Source organism: Ornithodoros turicata, chromosome 5 (genome assembly GCF_037126465.1).
Source record: "Ornithodoros turicata isolate Travis chromosome 5, ASM3712646v1, whole genome shotgun sequence".
NCBI lineage: Eukaryota > Metazoa > Arthropoda > Arachnida > Ixodida > Argasidae > Ornithodoros > Ornithodoros turicata.
In genome coordinates this window covers 75,378,942-75,394,234 of record NC_088205.1, presented here as the reverse complement: position 1 = coordinate 75,394,234, position 15,293 = coordinate 75,378,942, and the positions used below count along the sequence as shown (strand labels likewise).

General features: G+C 49.4%; 1 protein-coding gene across 1 annotated transcript in view; it reads right to left on the bottom strand.

Moving 5' to 3' along the window:
- The window catches only part of LOC135394819 (uncharacterized), a 38,197-nt gene that overhangs the window by 570 nt on the left and 22,334 nt on the right, over positions 1-15,293 (bottom strand). The window contains exons 7-12 of the mRNA XM_064625829.1: positions 4,173-15,293; positions 2,149-2,344; positions 1,971-2,087; positions 1,304-1,487; positions 1,038-1,238; positions 335-564 (exon numbers count right to left, since the gene is read on the bottom strand). The exon at positions 4,173-15,293 is cut by the window's right edge and continues 17,346 nt beyond it. Of these exons, the coding sequence (XP_064481899.1) occupies positions 335-564; positions 1,038-1,238; positions 1,304-1,487; positions 1,971-2,087; positions 2,149-2,344; positions 4,173-15,293 (12,049 nt within the window). The remainder of the gene's footprint in view (positions 1-334; positions 565-1,037; positions 1,239-1,303; positions 1,488-1,970; positions 2,088-2,148; positions 2,345-4,172) is intronic.

Genomic DNA, 15,293 nt, shown 5'->3' with positions numbered 1-15,293 from the left:
CATGTGGACCTACGATATCGTATATACGATGTCGTAGTGGTAACGCAGCGGACTGTCACGCACCCCGTTTTATTAGCTGGTAGCGTGGCAGCCTACAGATCCCAAGGTTGCGGGTTCGATTCCGGCCGAGGACGCCAGCAACTTGGTGGTAGGGTACAAGTTGCTTAGACGCTGTCTTCTGTGAGGGACGTTAACTAGTGTGTGTCGTGTGCAGACCGACCGTGACGTCGCCCATGAACATAGTTGTCTCGTGACGTTGAGCCACGAATTATTATTATTATTATACCACCGCGCAGCCTGTTCCCACAAGACTTATCACTGACACGTGACTCACTGTATTTCAGAACGTGCGCATTGTGACGCGGTGCGGGCATGGTGGCCACCTGCCTCCAGCATTTCTGGGCGTCCGTGTAGACGATGATGTCGTCTATGGTAAGTAGCTTTCGTGTGGCCCCCACGCAATTGTAGAAGATGCCGCCGAAACAGTACAGCTCCTTGTTCTCCATGTTCAACAAGGAAACGCAAGTTCGGGGTGATGGGAGGTAGCTGGCTGCGTATGTCCACCTGAAATGTCGATATCTCGGTTATTATTGATGGCTATATAGACAGCGTGTTTGAACGATGTATACGTCTGATAGAAGTTATTTTTGCTTCACCGTTGACTACGGGGAGTAGATCGCGTGCGACATGATATATCGTGAAATCATTCCGATCTGCATCACATTCTTGGTTGTCGATGCAGGGGCGGGGTGCTTTACGAACAAAAACGGCAATGGCTCCTTTCTCGGGGTTACTCGTTGTCAGCATGTGGGTTGCCGGTATAACACATTTTAACGCTTCATACATTTCATCCATTTCCATTACACACGAAAATAGGCAGATGAGATGCTAGAATAATTGGAGTAAAAAATGAGAGCAAGCACGAAATAGAAGTTCCAGAGTCCATTCCCAAAGAACAGGGCCTGGACGGGAATGCACACGCTCACGTGTTTCATCTATACAAGTGCTCAGGTGGCTAGAAACAATTTCCAACTTACTGGTTCGTAGTTGGATTGTAAATTTCGACGTAGGCAGTAGAGCAGGTCTGATGTCCGTTTATCTGAACGATTCCTCCGACGACCCACAGGTTATTCTGGAAGGCGGTAACTCCCATACCCATGCGGCCACAGTACAGGCCCTTGTCCAGCTCAATCCACGTATCCTCGTCCTGGTCATACCTCTCCACGCTGGACAGTAACCTTTCAAGAGCAACGCATCGGTAAGTAATGTATTCCGCTGCATATTTACTTCGAAGGAGGCTTACGTGTCGTTGGCGTCAACACCGCCGACGGTGTAGATGTGCTTGTTGAGCACAGCGACGCCGTGATAGCCCCTGGCGTGCTTCAATGGTGCCGTGACACTCCACTCGCCCGTTCGAACGTTGTAGCGAAAGCAGAAGCTCGTAGACATTCGTAATCCGTACGTGGCATCTCGGTTGTCGAACCCGCCTGCGACATGATTCGAAAGTGACTTAGACATGTGGCTACCATGAGCTTAGTGTACCAGTGTATATAAAGGCGACTACACAGGTCCAAATAGTGTGGAAGAACTGGAGGAACTCGTAAGCTGCTCCGTATGGTTCTCGCTGAACATTTTCTTCGTGATTGCACGTGTTTAGTTCGCGCATGTACGTGTTTAGAACAAATTAGAAGTGTGAAAATGAGCTGGTGTATTGGCTTGTGCTTGAAGAATACGTGAACACACGGAATGATGTGGACAACACAAGACTTTCACTTCGTTCCGTGTGTTGTTTGTGTAGGTTGCCCCATTCGTTCTTGTTTAGCATGTCTGATAGACAAACTAAACTATCTGAATTGACATTTAGTGCTGTCTGGCGTACTTTGTTATTACCGAGTCCGTAATATCCGTTCTAAAAAAAAACGAAGTTGGTGCTGGAAACTGTTCACGAAGATATCCAAGGAACCGCTTACCAATGATATGAACTTCACCATCCAAATAAACGCATCGATGACCATAGCGGGGTAAAGGCATCATGGTGCACCGTCTCCATTCGTTTGCTTCGATACTGTAGCGGAGAACGAGACAACCTGCAAACAGCGCAAATAAAGATTTCTTCCTGCTTTGCTTCTTGCAACCCGCTTTAATTACCAGTCAAGACTTCGCCGAGGGCATTAAGGTTGATGCCACCGAACAAGAGCAGTGTTGGAGATCTGTCATCTTGGACACAGGGCGAAGTCCACTTCCCCAGCCGTTTAGCGGGGTTCAGCTTCCAGTTCATCGGCACAGCCTCTTCCCATTCTTCTTTGCACGGTGTCAGGCGGCGAATCATGTCCACAATGGATGGCTGGTTCAGAACGAACGGAGTAATGTTTCACGATCGTAATTGTAAAAAAAAAAAAAAAGGCATTTTATCATGGAAGTGTTCAGAGCAGAATAGATCCGCCACCTTATTATTTGTGTGCATCTGCATCTCTGAACGCAGTTACGTGGGCAAATTAGATTAACAATAACACATTTATTGGTGCACAACGCCTTGCATTTGCCGGGTTTTATCAGAAATTAATCTTACCAATCGAGATGTCACTTTATGAGTTAGCGTCGTCAGTCAACCGATATTAGATATTAGGGTATTTTAATACGTCTTGGATGTTTCAGTTCCGAAAACGATGCGGCAATCGTTCGTTTAGCCTATTGCCTTCGCAGAGTGCTTCCGTTCCCGCTTACACGAACGTAGAGAAAATTACTCAGCGTCAAGAGCTTTAGGAACGAACAGCATCATTGAGCGTGTCCGGAGCACAACCGAAGCTACTGAGAATGCCAAACGAGAAACTGCCCCGCAGAGTGTTCGCGCAGGCGGCTCCGATCTATTAAAGCTTACATATCGGCAAACGAGCTGAGACGAGCTCCGAGCGAGTTTTTGGCTTTTTCGGTAAATACAAACAAGAGCAACTTTATTTTGAGATGATGAATGGAGAGTTTCATGCCAGGGGCGATACTCTACCCCATTGCTGGTGGTGATGTGGGGAATGAAATAATGAGCCTCTTCACAACAAGGATATAGAAGACCTATGGTGCCCAAAAAAGTCAAAAGAGCTTTGAGGGCAGAGCGTTGATGGTGGGCTGGATGTGACCAGGGACCAAGCAATTTTGAGAGAGGTGGGGGGAGGCGAGAGTCCAGCTGACACTCGGAGAATGCGGTTCGGGAAGCTTGGTAGTGTGGGCAATGAAGTAGTTCGGGAACTACTTTTCTTGTTAGAAGGGCGAAAAACGTGAAAATTCGGGCTGTTTGGTGTCTCATTAAAATCGAAAAACAAAAAAATAACGCGTCGTCGTTTCCGGGTATTAGTAGACCTTACATTATAATTGATAAAACCCCAGTGCGGGAGAACTAAAAGAGACTGACAACACACACAGCATTGTGGTTTAGTTGCCCCGCACTGGGGTTTTATCGATCGTAATATAATAGTTTTAGTACATCGTGCGCTATTGCCTTTGCGTGCGGAAGGCTTTGCGTTGGTGGTTCTGCGCACTGCGCGAAGCTGTCTTTCTGTTGTGGCCGTGCGCAGAACCATCAACGCTATCCCTTCCGTACGCAAAGGCGATAGCGTGGTAATTCTGCGCAATGCGCGTAGATCTGTTTATGCATTGCGCGGTCGCAGAGCGACCAACGCTACCCCATGCGTACGCAAGGGCGATAGCGTACGATGTTCTAAAACTCACTATTGTCAGACCAAACAGCCCGGCACCTTACCCTTATTGACGTGTGTTAGTCGAACGTTGACAACGGGGCTTCCGAAGTACGGTACTTACCACACCAAATCAACGGATGAGATACGAGTCATAAGATAAGATAAGAGGATAAGGTTCCGGTTGTTACGACACCTTCACGGTGACGTTATCAACGGTCTAATCACACTTTCTATCACTTGTACAGTGCTGGACAAAAGTTTACGGAACACGCTCCGGCGCATTCCTTCCTCGGGGAGATACGCTAGCAGCGAATTGGATGATACGGACTTTCAAACATGTGCCTAGGTAACCCTGTGACCTGCTTGCAAGTCCGTACGGTGCCTTTCGCTGCTAGCTTGTCACTCTGAGGGAGGAATGCGCCGAAGCGTGTTCCGTAAACTTTTGTCCAGCACTGTACCACCTTATTGCTTTCGTGCACTCACCTTATCATTGAGCGTCACTCGATGCAAGTAAAGCGGCAGATAATCATCCGCGCGTTGTTCTTCTCTGCTCTCCGGCAGGAAAGGGTAAGGAATGGACATTTCTGGGATGTCCTTTGTCCGCAAGAAAAAGTCGGTCGACATCACAGAAGGCGGTGAGGTGAACTCCGTTTGTGTATCCGCAGTTCGGGTGCACGGCCGCGTTTGAGAACAGCTAGCCTCCGACGTGGTACCGCTGTCCACCGAGTCTCTACGCCCACGCAACGATTTTGAAAATTTTGTCGATGCCTCGCCTATAGCCCCGAATGTTCGGTCTACGACAGATGTAATGGCATTGCGGGACGCTGAGGTGTCCTGTTGCCTCTGGTACGCGTTCATTCCGGCATCAGCCAATTCCATGCTGGCGAGGATGACCTCCACCCGCGACGTCTCTCGCTTGAACGTCACTCTTGCCGATGACTTCCTCGTCTCTACCTTTGGTGTGTGCTTCTCGAACTGTCCCTTTAGCTTGAGCTCACTTTCAACGGGAGTGGCCTTGTCCATAACTCCTTTCAAGCTTTCGGACGTTTGCCGTTTCTCCGTAGGGGACTGGCGTTCTGGTAACGCTCCTGCAGCTCTAGAAGCCTGTCGCCTGTTTTTCTGTTCTCTATCTCCCGGGAGGAGAATGTTTTTACTTTTTACGTGCTTCACAGGATCGTGCTGTTGCTCTACTTCGAAGGACTTTTCTACGGCGGGTTGTTTCTCTCCTTTGTGAATCGTAACATCGGTACAACTTACACGGCCTTCCCCTTCTTTGTTTCCTACAACGTTTGATACAAGTCGGGTCTCAACAGAAGTTACTCTAGCAGGAAGTTGCTCGCTGTTTGCGTTGTCCGGAACCATAGCCTTCGCATCATTTTCATGCAGTGCCACACCCAGCGTCAAGTCTAGCTTGTCAGTTGCGACAAGCTTTTTGTCGGCGAAGTCTCGTTGCTGCTCTGGGAGCTCGGAAGCACGTTCGATATTGACAACAACCGGTCCCTCGCCGAGTGACCTGTTATCTTCAGCTGCTTGTTCCTCTCCTGACACAGATTCGTGTAAGGATTTTTCAATTTGAAGCGAAGTCCTTGATCTTGTGCTTTGTGCTATGGGGACCTGCTGTGCCATTTCGTCACTAAACCTCTCTGTCTTTTCAAAGTCAAGCCTCTTCGTATCAAGCGCCCGATACAACGTATCAGGTTCCTGCATGCCGGTCCTTGAGCTCGATCGTGTTGCGGAATCCTTTCCCACCGCTTCCGAGATGCCTGTATTTTCTAGGACACTAGTTGCAACCTTCGCTTCTGGAACTTGCAGTCTCTGGACTGTTTCACAGACTCTCACAACCACAGCAGTTCCTTCGACTTCTGTTCCTGGCAATGATAAACCAGCGATTTCTGCCTGAGAGTCTGTCAGGGATACAGGCCCTTTGATATCGCTTGAATCCACGTCATATTCAGACACCTTATCCTCCAGTCCTGCTGTCGGTAGATGGTCAGTCCTTTTTCGGGAGGCCTTGAAGATTTCATCGGATTGTATAGATTGCTGTGCCGTCCTCTCCCTTGTGGCACAATGCGATTCACTGGCGTCTTCGGGTACTTCGTCCTGTGGAAGCTCGTGCAGCTGAGCTTCAAGTTTCGCAATTTCGTCTGGTTCGTAGATCGAAAAACTGAGTGTTTCCGGTGGAACAGATCCCATTTTCGTTAGTCCTGTCTCAGATTTTTCAGTGGTGCTTCTGTCATAAAGCTTTGATCTCGAAGTAGAATATGCGTCATGCATCTTATCTTCTGCTATTGGTACAGTTGTCGATTCAATCAAATACTTTGTTAACTGCTCGGTTGGTAGCGGCAGTGGTGACTCCCCTGAAGGGTTATCATTTTGAAGGGTATGTCCTGCATCTGAGTCGGTCTTTGATGGTGCGACCTCGTATGTCGCATCACGGTCGAAGACGACGACCACTCGTGAAGTGACGGACTCGAATGACGTTGAGGGTACAAGGCTTGTTTCAGCTATGTCCTTGGGTTCTTGACACTCAGGCTCACTTAGCGAAGTTCCTTCCTGTTGGGGTATAGACTCCGAAGAGTACATGGAGAGAACTGGAGATTCGAAGTGCTCGTATTGAATTCCGAGCATTTCTTGCGGATAAAAATGAATTACTTCGTGCGAGCGACCAGCACCTTGTACACGGCTATCACGTAGTTCGCAAAGTTCTGTTTCCCAGTCCGTCATCAGACCTCTGTACAAGTCCTCGGCTTGTAAAATTTCTTGCTCTTGAGGTTGGATAACATCACGTTGTACATCTTTCACCTCGAGAACGACTGCTGTCTCCGATGACAGCGGTTTCTGATCTTCATATATCTCTTCGTTCATGTGCAACGTGTCTTCAACGTTAATTGTATTGGTGTGACGTTCTTTTGAGAATTCCATCTCGATACGAAGTAGTTCCTCCACCCTCTTCTGTTCCTGCATTACCACTTCGGGAAGGGCAGGTGTATCATCACTGTCTCCGCCGTAGCTAACCTCTGATAGAAGAAGAGTCTTCACTGGGCGCTGATTATGTTCGCCCACGAGATTCGAGGTAAGAGGAGATACTTTCTTCAAAGAAATTCCTTGGGTCTCCAACGTGACATCTGATGGTGGTAATTGTTGCTGCTCGTCGATTAGAGTTTTTTCTAGCTGCAATGGAATTTTTTCTATGAGCTCTGGCATGTTGCTCGCTATAGCTTCTGCAGGAACCTCTGTGAGCTCCGGTGTTGCGACTGTCTCTGGGAGTCTTTGGTGTTCGTCCAATAGGCTTGTCCTGCCAGCAGCCGTCACGTCCAGAGGACCACTCTCCGTCGGCTCTGGCATTACTGTTGGATACGATGGTTCTTCATTCACCTGAGGGGTAGCTGTATCTGCCTCTATGAAAGATGTCACAGCTTGCGGTGTTTTTGGCAATAAATGTAATTCAGTGAGCTCACGCGCATCGTTTTCTTCCTTTGCGTCAGTCAGTACAGTTCTCTCTGTCACGTGTACTGGCGACTCAGTGAGTGATTCTCTCGAAGCTTTAGTGCCCGCTCGAGGTGGCTCTTCAAGTACGCTCAGTACTGGTAGCTCATTTGGTATGATATAAAGCATGTTTGCCTTTGCAGGTGCATCGCATTGTTCCGTAGCTAACGGTGCTAACGCGCTCTGAATGGCGTCGTTAACTGCAGCTACGTCACTTAGAAGTGACCTGTCCGGCACAGGAGTGCGTTCTTCGCTCGTCCTCAACTCAACGAAGCGCTCGGCTTCTGTTAGCTCTACAGTCTTATCTACCTCGTTCTCTTTGCCGGCGTCATCTCTCGGGACTAAGATCTCTGGAGGCGTCTGCAGCTGGATGGCCTCTGGACTAATCTCAGCAGATGGTGATGTTCCAGCACGCGGTACCTGGTTCATCACACCCGGCACACTACTTGCTTGTTGAGTGTCTTCTGTACTTGGTAGACGTTCTTTCACTGCAGGTGCAGCGACTTGTGGAATACATAATTGCTCTCTGGCAGCTGGTTCGCTAGCGACAATATCTTCCGGTGTTACCGGTTCTCTGCTAGGCTGTTGTTCAGAAACTTTTTCAGCAGATTCTGAAAGCTGCAATGCCTTTGCTTCGTTGTCTTGGTGAAGTGCCTTGTCTGTTAACTCTGGGATTTCATATTGTGATGATCTCACCTGATCTGGTGCCGTCTTCGGGACCCCGACTCCAGCAGCAACACCTTCGAGTGATCGTGATTCTTGTTGTTGTGACGCAGGTCGTTTTGGATCGGAGGCGATATCATACTCTGTACTCGCCTTTACATTCACTTTAAGCGTCAGTTCTTGCGATCCCTGTGAATGTTGAGTACGTGTCGTAGCCGTGTCGATTGTATAGCGATCCAATAGTTCGCTGCTTAGCGCCTTTGTCGCTTCCAGCTTTGGTGACGAGCTGGTAGCTTGTGCAGGATGTTCTAGATTTACCTGCTCAGCGTACGCTACCGTTAACATCGGCGACGTACTGAGCAGCAATGAAGGATGCTGCTCAGCACACAAGGATGGGAACTTCAGCAGTGAAGACGACGGCAGTGACGGTTCTTCTGGTGCTTGAACGGCCAGTAGTTCTATGAAACCCTGTCTAGTACCAGCTTCCGTAGTACTCTTATGTTCCGATGTTACCTGTTCTGAAACGTGTTCTGTAGAATGAGTGGCTATTGCGAGCGGTGTCTCAGTGGATGCTGTCGCAGTTTCGGGCACTCTTTCCAGCATCAAGACATTACCTTTGTCAGTCGGAACGTCTCGTTCCTTTTCTTCCGGAATAGTTTTTGCGTGCCACTTCTCCACTACGGACATGGCTTCCGTTGTCGGTTCCACTGCTTCGCTCAATTTCTCTGGGTCGCATCCAGGAGTTAGCGCTTCGTGTGTTCCCGCTGGTTTCACTTCAGAAGGATCCGTTGCAAAATCAGTTCTCGTTGGACCAACAGGAGTGAAGACCGTTTCCGTTCGCCCTTTCGATGAATCGTGAATCTTCGTAGATATGTCTGATGACACGTTAGGTTCCCCATGCGCAGCTGCAGTTCCTTCTGGAAGTGGCAGTGGACGTGACCCATAGTCGGTAAAGCTGGCTGTTCTTGGGGCCGTACTAACCGAAGCATTCTTATCAGCGTCCGTGATACTATCTGCTCTTCTGCTCTCCTCCTGCAATGTAGACTCCTCAAGGTACCGCAATTTTTCCGTGGCTTTCGGGATGCCTTGTTCTTCTTGAGGCGCCGTGCCAATCTCCGCAGTGCTGCCTTCTGGAAGAAGGGAGGTAAATTCGGCCATCTCGTATGATTCTGCTACACGAGATTCTTCTTCGACACGCATGGTGCTCTCCGTACAACTAGGTTTCATCGGATGAAAATCGTCCTTGCACGTTTCAGTCTCCTCGGTCATGCGTGCAGTAATTTCAGCATCGGAGGTTTCACGCGCAGCTAACGGGCCACATGGCAGCTCGTTGTCGCAGCTATATGGCAGCAGATTGTGCTGTGGAACGGACTGCAGTTGGTCGGGAAGCAAAGTGTCTGCTTTTTCTGGTAGTGCACCTTGCACGATGTCCTTTGACAATTCTGATCCACGGCCGGATTCGATAACCACCGGAGAATATTGAGTACTTGGGACGGTGGTCTGAATTGCCGGTTCTGAAGATTTCAGTTGCGCAACGTCCTCATTGCTTTCCGCTAGTTCGCAGAGCCTTGATTCGCATGTTCGATAACCAGAGTCCTCTGTCCACGCTACAGGGGATAATGTTCTACCAGATAGTACGGATAGCGGCCGTTCTGTGATGCCCTGCGTAAATAACGGAGGAACAGACGCATCTCTGGTACGGTCAGGCGAATGCCGTCTTAGCATGCTTGCTGGTACCGCTGGTATTTCCTCCGGTGGAACGGTAAATGCTGACGCTGTCTCTGAGAACTGAGACACTTGGCTCTCTGTTCTCCTGACGCTCTTTGCGGAGGACATGAATGAGGGTGCAATTGTTGTAGCGTTTAACTCAGCTCTCATAATTTCACAAGACTCGGAGGGGTCGGATTCCCTCGTGCGGCTAGACGCTTCGTTGGTTATCGTCCTCCCTGGCGTGTCGAGTACCTTCGACTCACACAAGAACGAGTCAATGGTACCTTTTGAGGTAGATAACTGTATATTATACATGACTTTGTTTTGCTCGTCTTGAGTTGATGCTTCCTTCGACGTTCCAAGATCGGATGATTGCCATCGAGCCCGTTCCACCAACTGACCTGACTGAGAAGTTGCGGAATCAGATTCAAGCGAAGACTGTTTTATCTGACCATCTGATTTTCCCACATTATCTTTATCCACGTCTTTAGACTGCTCCACACTATCTTTTGAAGTCGCAATCCCGTCCTGTCCCGTATTTTCTTTAGACGTCAAAGATTTGTCACGGTCCGGTCTCTGCTCCGCACCATTTTGAGACGTCTGCTCCTTCGACGCGCCTACTTCAGAAGCTTGTGACGACGATCCAGACGAAGCTTCTTTGGCTTTATCGGTCCCCTTGTCCGCTAGCTGTTTATCTTCGCCCGCTTGCGTGTCCTTTTCAGGAGCGCGTCGTTTGCCAACATGGCTCGCAGGCTCGTGAGGAAGATAACTCAAGCTGTCCTCCTCCTCCTTACGATCGAAATCCACAGACTTTCTTTTCGTCACGGAATCCGTGGAAGGTGCCGGTGTCGGCGGTGGGACACGACCATCGCGCACGTCTATGGCCGACATTCGTGGCGTCTGCAGTACAGAAGATGTCCGGCGGACAATGATATCGGTTTGCGACTCCTCAATAATGGGGCCCTCCTCGTTGACAGCAGCATCGAATGAGAACGTAACGCGACCTTTGCCATATAGTTCTATTTTAGTCTCCATGACAAGGCCAGACTTCTTGGTGCTCGTCGACATCACAGTAGGCTGTGCTGTAGGCTGTGGAGTAGGAGCTGTTGTTGGAATAAGTGGCCCCGATGGTGGTGCGCAAGAACCACGTTTGTACTTTAATTCTTTCACAATTTTCAAGTATCGTGCAAGCTCTTCTAGCGTGAGAGATTCATCCTTAATGCTCTGTCGTGCGCTGCTCCCTCGTTGGAGTCCCCCTTCGGACCCTGCAGAGCCCGCACTACCACTGCGCGAACTGGCCGACCCCCGTGGACCAGGCTGTGGAGTCTCTTCTTCAACCTTAGGGAGCGGTTCTTCCCCTCGTATTTCTTTACGAGACGCCTCTGCAGTTTGCGGGAATGATTCGGCTCTTGTAGGTCCCTTGGAAACGCTCCCCGTTGACTTGGATGGTTCTGATACGTGTGACTGGATTCTCTGCAGGTCGGCTCCCTTTTTGCTTCCCGGTTTTTCATCAGAAAATGATTGAGGGGTACTCTGTAACACCGGCAAAGACTCGGATCGCGTAACTGTCTCTAGAGGAGCCACGGCACCTTTTGACGAAGTACCCAGTTCTGGTTGTGATTCTGCTTTCGTAGCACTCCCCACTGACTCAGCCAAGATTTCTGACGGGCCTGAAACCGCTGTCGCCTCCGTGCTTTTAACGGTTTCTCCGATTTGATCTTTCGACGTTGTAAGCGGTTGAACGCTATCGGTTGATTTTACCTCAGTCTTTGACACAAACTCGGGCCTTTCTGTGTAGTCTGCGATGACGGATTCGGACTGCATAGTTTCCACGCTTTGATAGTCTGCAATCGCATCCACTGTGCTTCCAAAAGCTGCAGACACACACCCATCCTTCATTAATGTGACATCATCAGTGCTTGTAACGACACTACGCTCAGACCTTTCCAACTTATGCGTCACGGAAGCGTGTGGTTCTTTCAGTTTTTCCTTCTCAAGGAACATCATCTTCGTGGCCTGTACGTTACTCTGCTGCTCATGCGTAACCATGATATCCTGAGACGTCTCTCGTCCATCGGGTTTTAACCGTGGCATAGTCCGAGGTCTAGCTTCGCTTTCGACGGGAGGTGCTGTGACCTCCGGAACGCTTTGCGATTCCTGCACTGGTGGCGGCAACTCCTCAGCTGCCAGTTGAGCTGTTTCTTCAAGTTCTTTCTGTGCTTCTTCAGGAACTTTCTTCTTTTTATTTTCCGATGGCTTTGTGCTCCATGGAATCGCATCTCTCTGATTCACTTTGCTTTCGTCAATTCCGGCTCGCTTTTTCAGTTCGGGGAAACTAAAGAGGGGACCGGTCGAGGACTCCTCTAATTTGTCGTCCGATGTATCTGACGTCTCCTTAGTAAAATCTGAAAGCAAAGACCTACGCCGAGCATGAAGACGATCGCTGACATTCTTCTTCACTTCTTCGGACACTAATTTCCATTGAAACTCCAAACCTTGAGGAGCTCCGAATCTTTTTCCCATGGCTTCTGACGGCGGTGGCTTGACAGGCTTCATCCCCAAGTCTGATGGAAGTACGCGTGTGGATCCATCCGTAAATTCACTATCACTTCTTAGCTCAATTTCAGCAAATGGCAGAATAGCTGTAAACTTCGACGCGGGAATAGTCCCAAATGTGGGTTCTGGCGGAGGAAGAGGTATGTTGGAAGAAGGTGTTTCTAGCGACTTCGGTGTCGAGTCTGTGGAGCCTGCTATCACGACCTCTGGTGTTTCGACAGGCCTTAGCCATTCTGATGGTGGTCGTGGAAGCAACTTATCAATGTCTTCTTGCGCCTTCGTAGCTGCTTGTCTTTCCTCTTTCGTCACTTCCGCAAGCGGTTTTGTCAAGGGCGTGACAATCCTAAGACGTGGTTGTTCATTCATCTGTCGTATGATGTTACGCACATTAACTGTGCCGTCCTCATCCTTTACTTCTGTGACCCCCTGCGTCTTTTCATCGGCAGCAGTCCCAGCATCCGTTTCCGACGGTGCTGAGCTCTTGCTACCTTGAAGCACAATGGCTTTGTCCTGAAAGTGCGACAGAATCTCGTGAGCTTGGTGCTGACGAACAGTTTCAAGCAGAAATTGCTCGGCCGCGATTCTCCGAGCCTCTGCTACACTACCGTCCAGTTGCTCGGGAACTGTGGCGCACGCCGAATAAGATAGTGGACCTGTTGTAGAGTGCTTCTCTGGAACAGAGATGGCATCGACAGGAGGTGCCTTTGCTGGCGGAATCATTTCCGATAATTGTTTGTGTTCTCTTAAAGAACTCGCTAATGCGTGAAGACTCTCCATGTTCGTAAAAAGGTCTGAAGTGGGGATGCTTCCAAAATCTTTAAACGCTGACGACGTGTCATGCCGATCGAATGACACGGATGAGGTTGGTTCTGAACGTCCCAAGTCGAGCTTCTGTCTCAGTGCTGCCCTTCTTGAGAGATCCTCCTTTTCTACCCACTTGCCCGTGTCGAATGGCTCTTGCGCAACATTACCGGAGGTCATGCTTGTCCTTTCATGTCGTACCTCCGTTGAAGTTGAAGGGGTTTCTTCGAAAAGCGGGAGCGATACGGGTATCACACGACTGCTCTGCGAACGGTCCTGTTTCGCCATAGCTTCGTTGATCTCTTGCAACGTCATCATTTTCATTGTTTCCATTGTTGTGTCTTCCTTGATGGATGGCATGCGACGAAAGGTAACCTCGGTTCCTTCTGTACACTCTGACTGTGACGCCTCTATATTGAATTGAGAGGCTATGCTTGCTCGTCGAGGCGATTCACTCGAAAGTTCCGACACGAAACTAGGCTTCCTCTTCAAACTTCCTAAGGGCGACAGCTTAGTCGCCCATGGCGAGACTTGTAGGTGTGCTAGTATTTCACTTGTTGGGAGCGGAGGAGGGATAAGTTTCACACTTTCTCTGGAGACGCTACGATCCAAAGTTTGTTCGCTTTGCAGTGGTTCAGGTCCCCTAACGGCCTCAAACACGTAATTTATCTTCTCGTGTTCGTCGAATGTTTGAACTTTTTCTTTCTGTATCAGTTCAGGCGTGTACGCTCCTGGAGTGGTGGCCTTCGACGTCGACGGCGAGAATGCCGAATGCATCTGTTTCCACATCCCGACGGTTGCTTTCGTTTTTTCGCCAGTTTCAGTAACAAACGTCGCTTTGAGCGGCAATGTCGGTGCCTTGAGCGGCGGTGGAAGGATTGGGGCGGTAAGACCAATTTTCTCTGCAGGTGGTACTTTAGGTTCTGTCTCGGCAAGTTTGGTCTCCAGAGCAGGGACCTCAGAAGGAGCAGTTGAGTCCTTCTTAAGAATATTTACTTCGTCAGTCCGTTTTGTCTTTATGGTTTGACTGACCGGGGATTTCGCTGCCCTTGTGACTTCGCCAAACAGCGCTGCGATCGCTGGTACCTTGGCTGGCGGCTTTTCTACTTTTTCGGCCTCTTGGGGTCTCTCAAGTGTCTTCGATATTTCATCTTGCTTTGCCGCTTTGATCTCAGGAGTGGACGACACAGGTGCTTCAATTATAGGTAGGTTTTCTTGAACGACAGGAGGTGGTACAGTGCCTTTTTGGGGTATCTTCCTAACCATCAGTGGTGCGGCTGGTCTTGATTCTATCTGGGCAACAGGAGTTTTCGGCGTCTCCATGCCTCTAGGGATTTTCTCAGCAGGTGTGACAGTTGGCAGTGGAAATTCATCCAACATTTCTTTATCTATAGTTAACACTTGTGTCTGCTGCTTTTCCTTCACCTCAGGAGCATGACTTTTCGGTGCTTCGGCTGGATATTTATCGACAACGGGATAAGGAAGAACAGCGCGTAAACCCGCCTGCATTTGCTGCAACTCGTCTCCAACTGGAGTTTGGGGCGATTTAATTCCCTCACGGATTTCTCCACCGGGAACGGGAACTAGTGGTGGAAATTCGTGCTTCTTAGCAAGCAGCGGGACGCCTCCTGGTACTGGCTGTTCCACTTCTTCCATGAGGGTTGCTGCCGTTTCCGCACCTACAAGTGCCTCCTGGGTACGTACGTGAGACGGCGGTAGTGGTTCACTAGATGCTTCCACAAGATGACCAATTCCTTCAGCGGGCACTGGTACATGCCGCAAATTATCAGCTAAGACACTTTTCCCTAACATAGGAAATTCAGTTGCTTGCTTAGAAACGGGAGTTTGTGGTGTTTCGGCGCCCTCGCGGATAAACGTTTTAACGTCGAGTTCCACGACGACCGATGTGTCCGCCAATTTTGGTTCCGTGATTGCTCCAGGAGCCTCAGCTACGTCACGTTCTTCAAAAGGCACAATCTGTTGAACGTCCTGTTCCGTGACGGTCTTTGTACCTTCTTCAATCTGTGGCTCCCTGATTTCTATAGCTGCCGTTCTAGGTGCTTCTGCCACTTCAAGGTGTTCTTTAGCAGGGACTATAGGTTGAATACCAGGTCCCAGGATGACTTTTGTGTCTTCTTTCGGCTTTAGTTCCTTGCCTTCTACAGTGAGTGCTCCAGGTGCTTCTGTCACATCAAGGGATGCTTCAAGAGGGACGAGTGGTTGCACGCCAGGCTTCTTGATCTCTTTCACTTCTCCCCCTGTTGGTTCCATGGTGACTGTCATGGTTGTTGCGTGAGTTTCACCCGCGTGAAGGGCTTTTTCAGTAGTCACTAACTGTTGGATGTCAAGTTCCTCGATGACGTTTGCCGTTTCTGCTGTTTTCTTTTC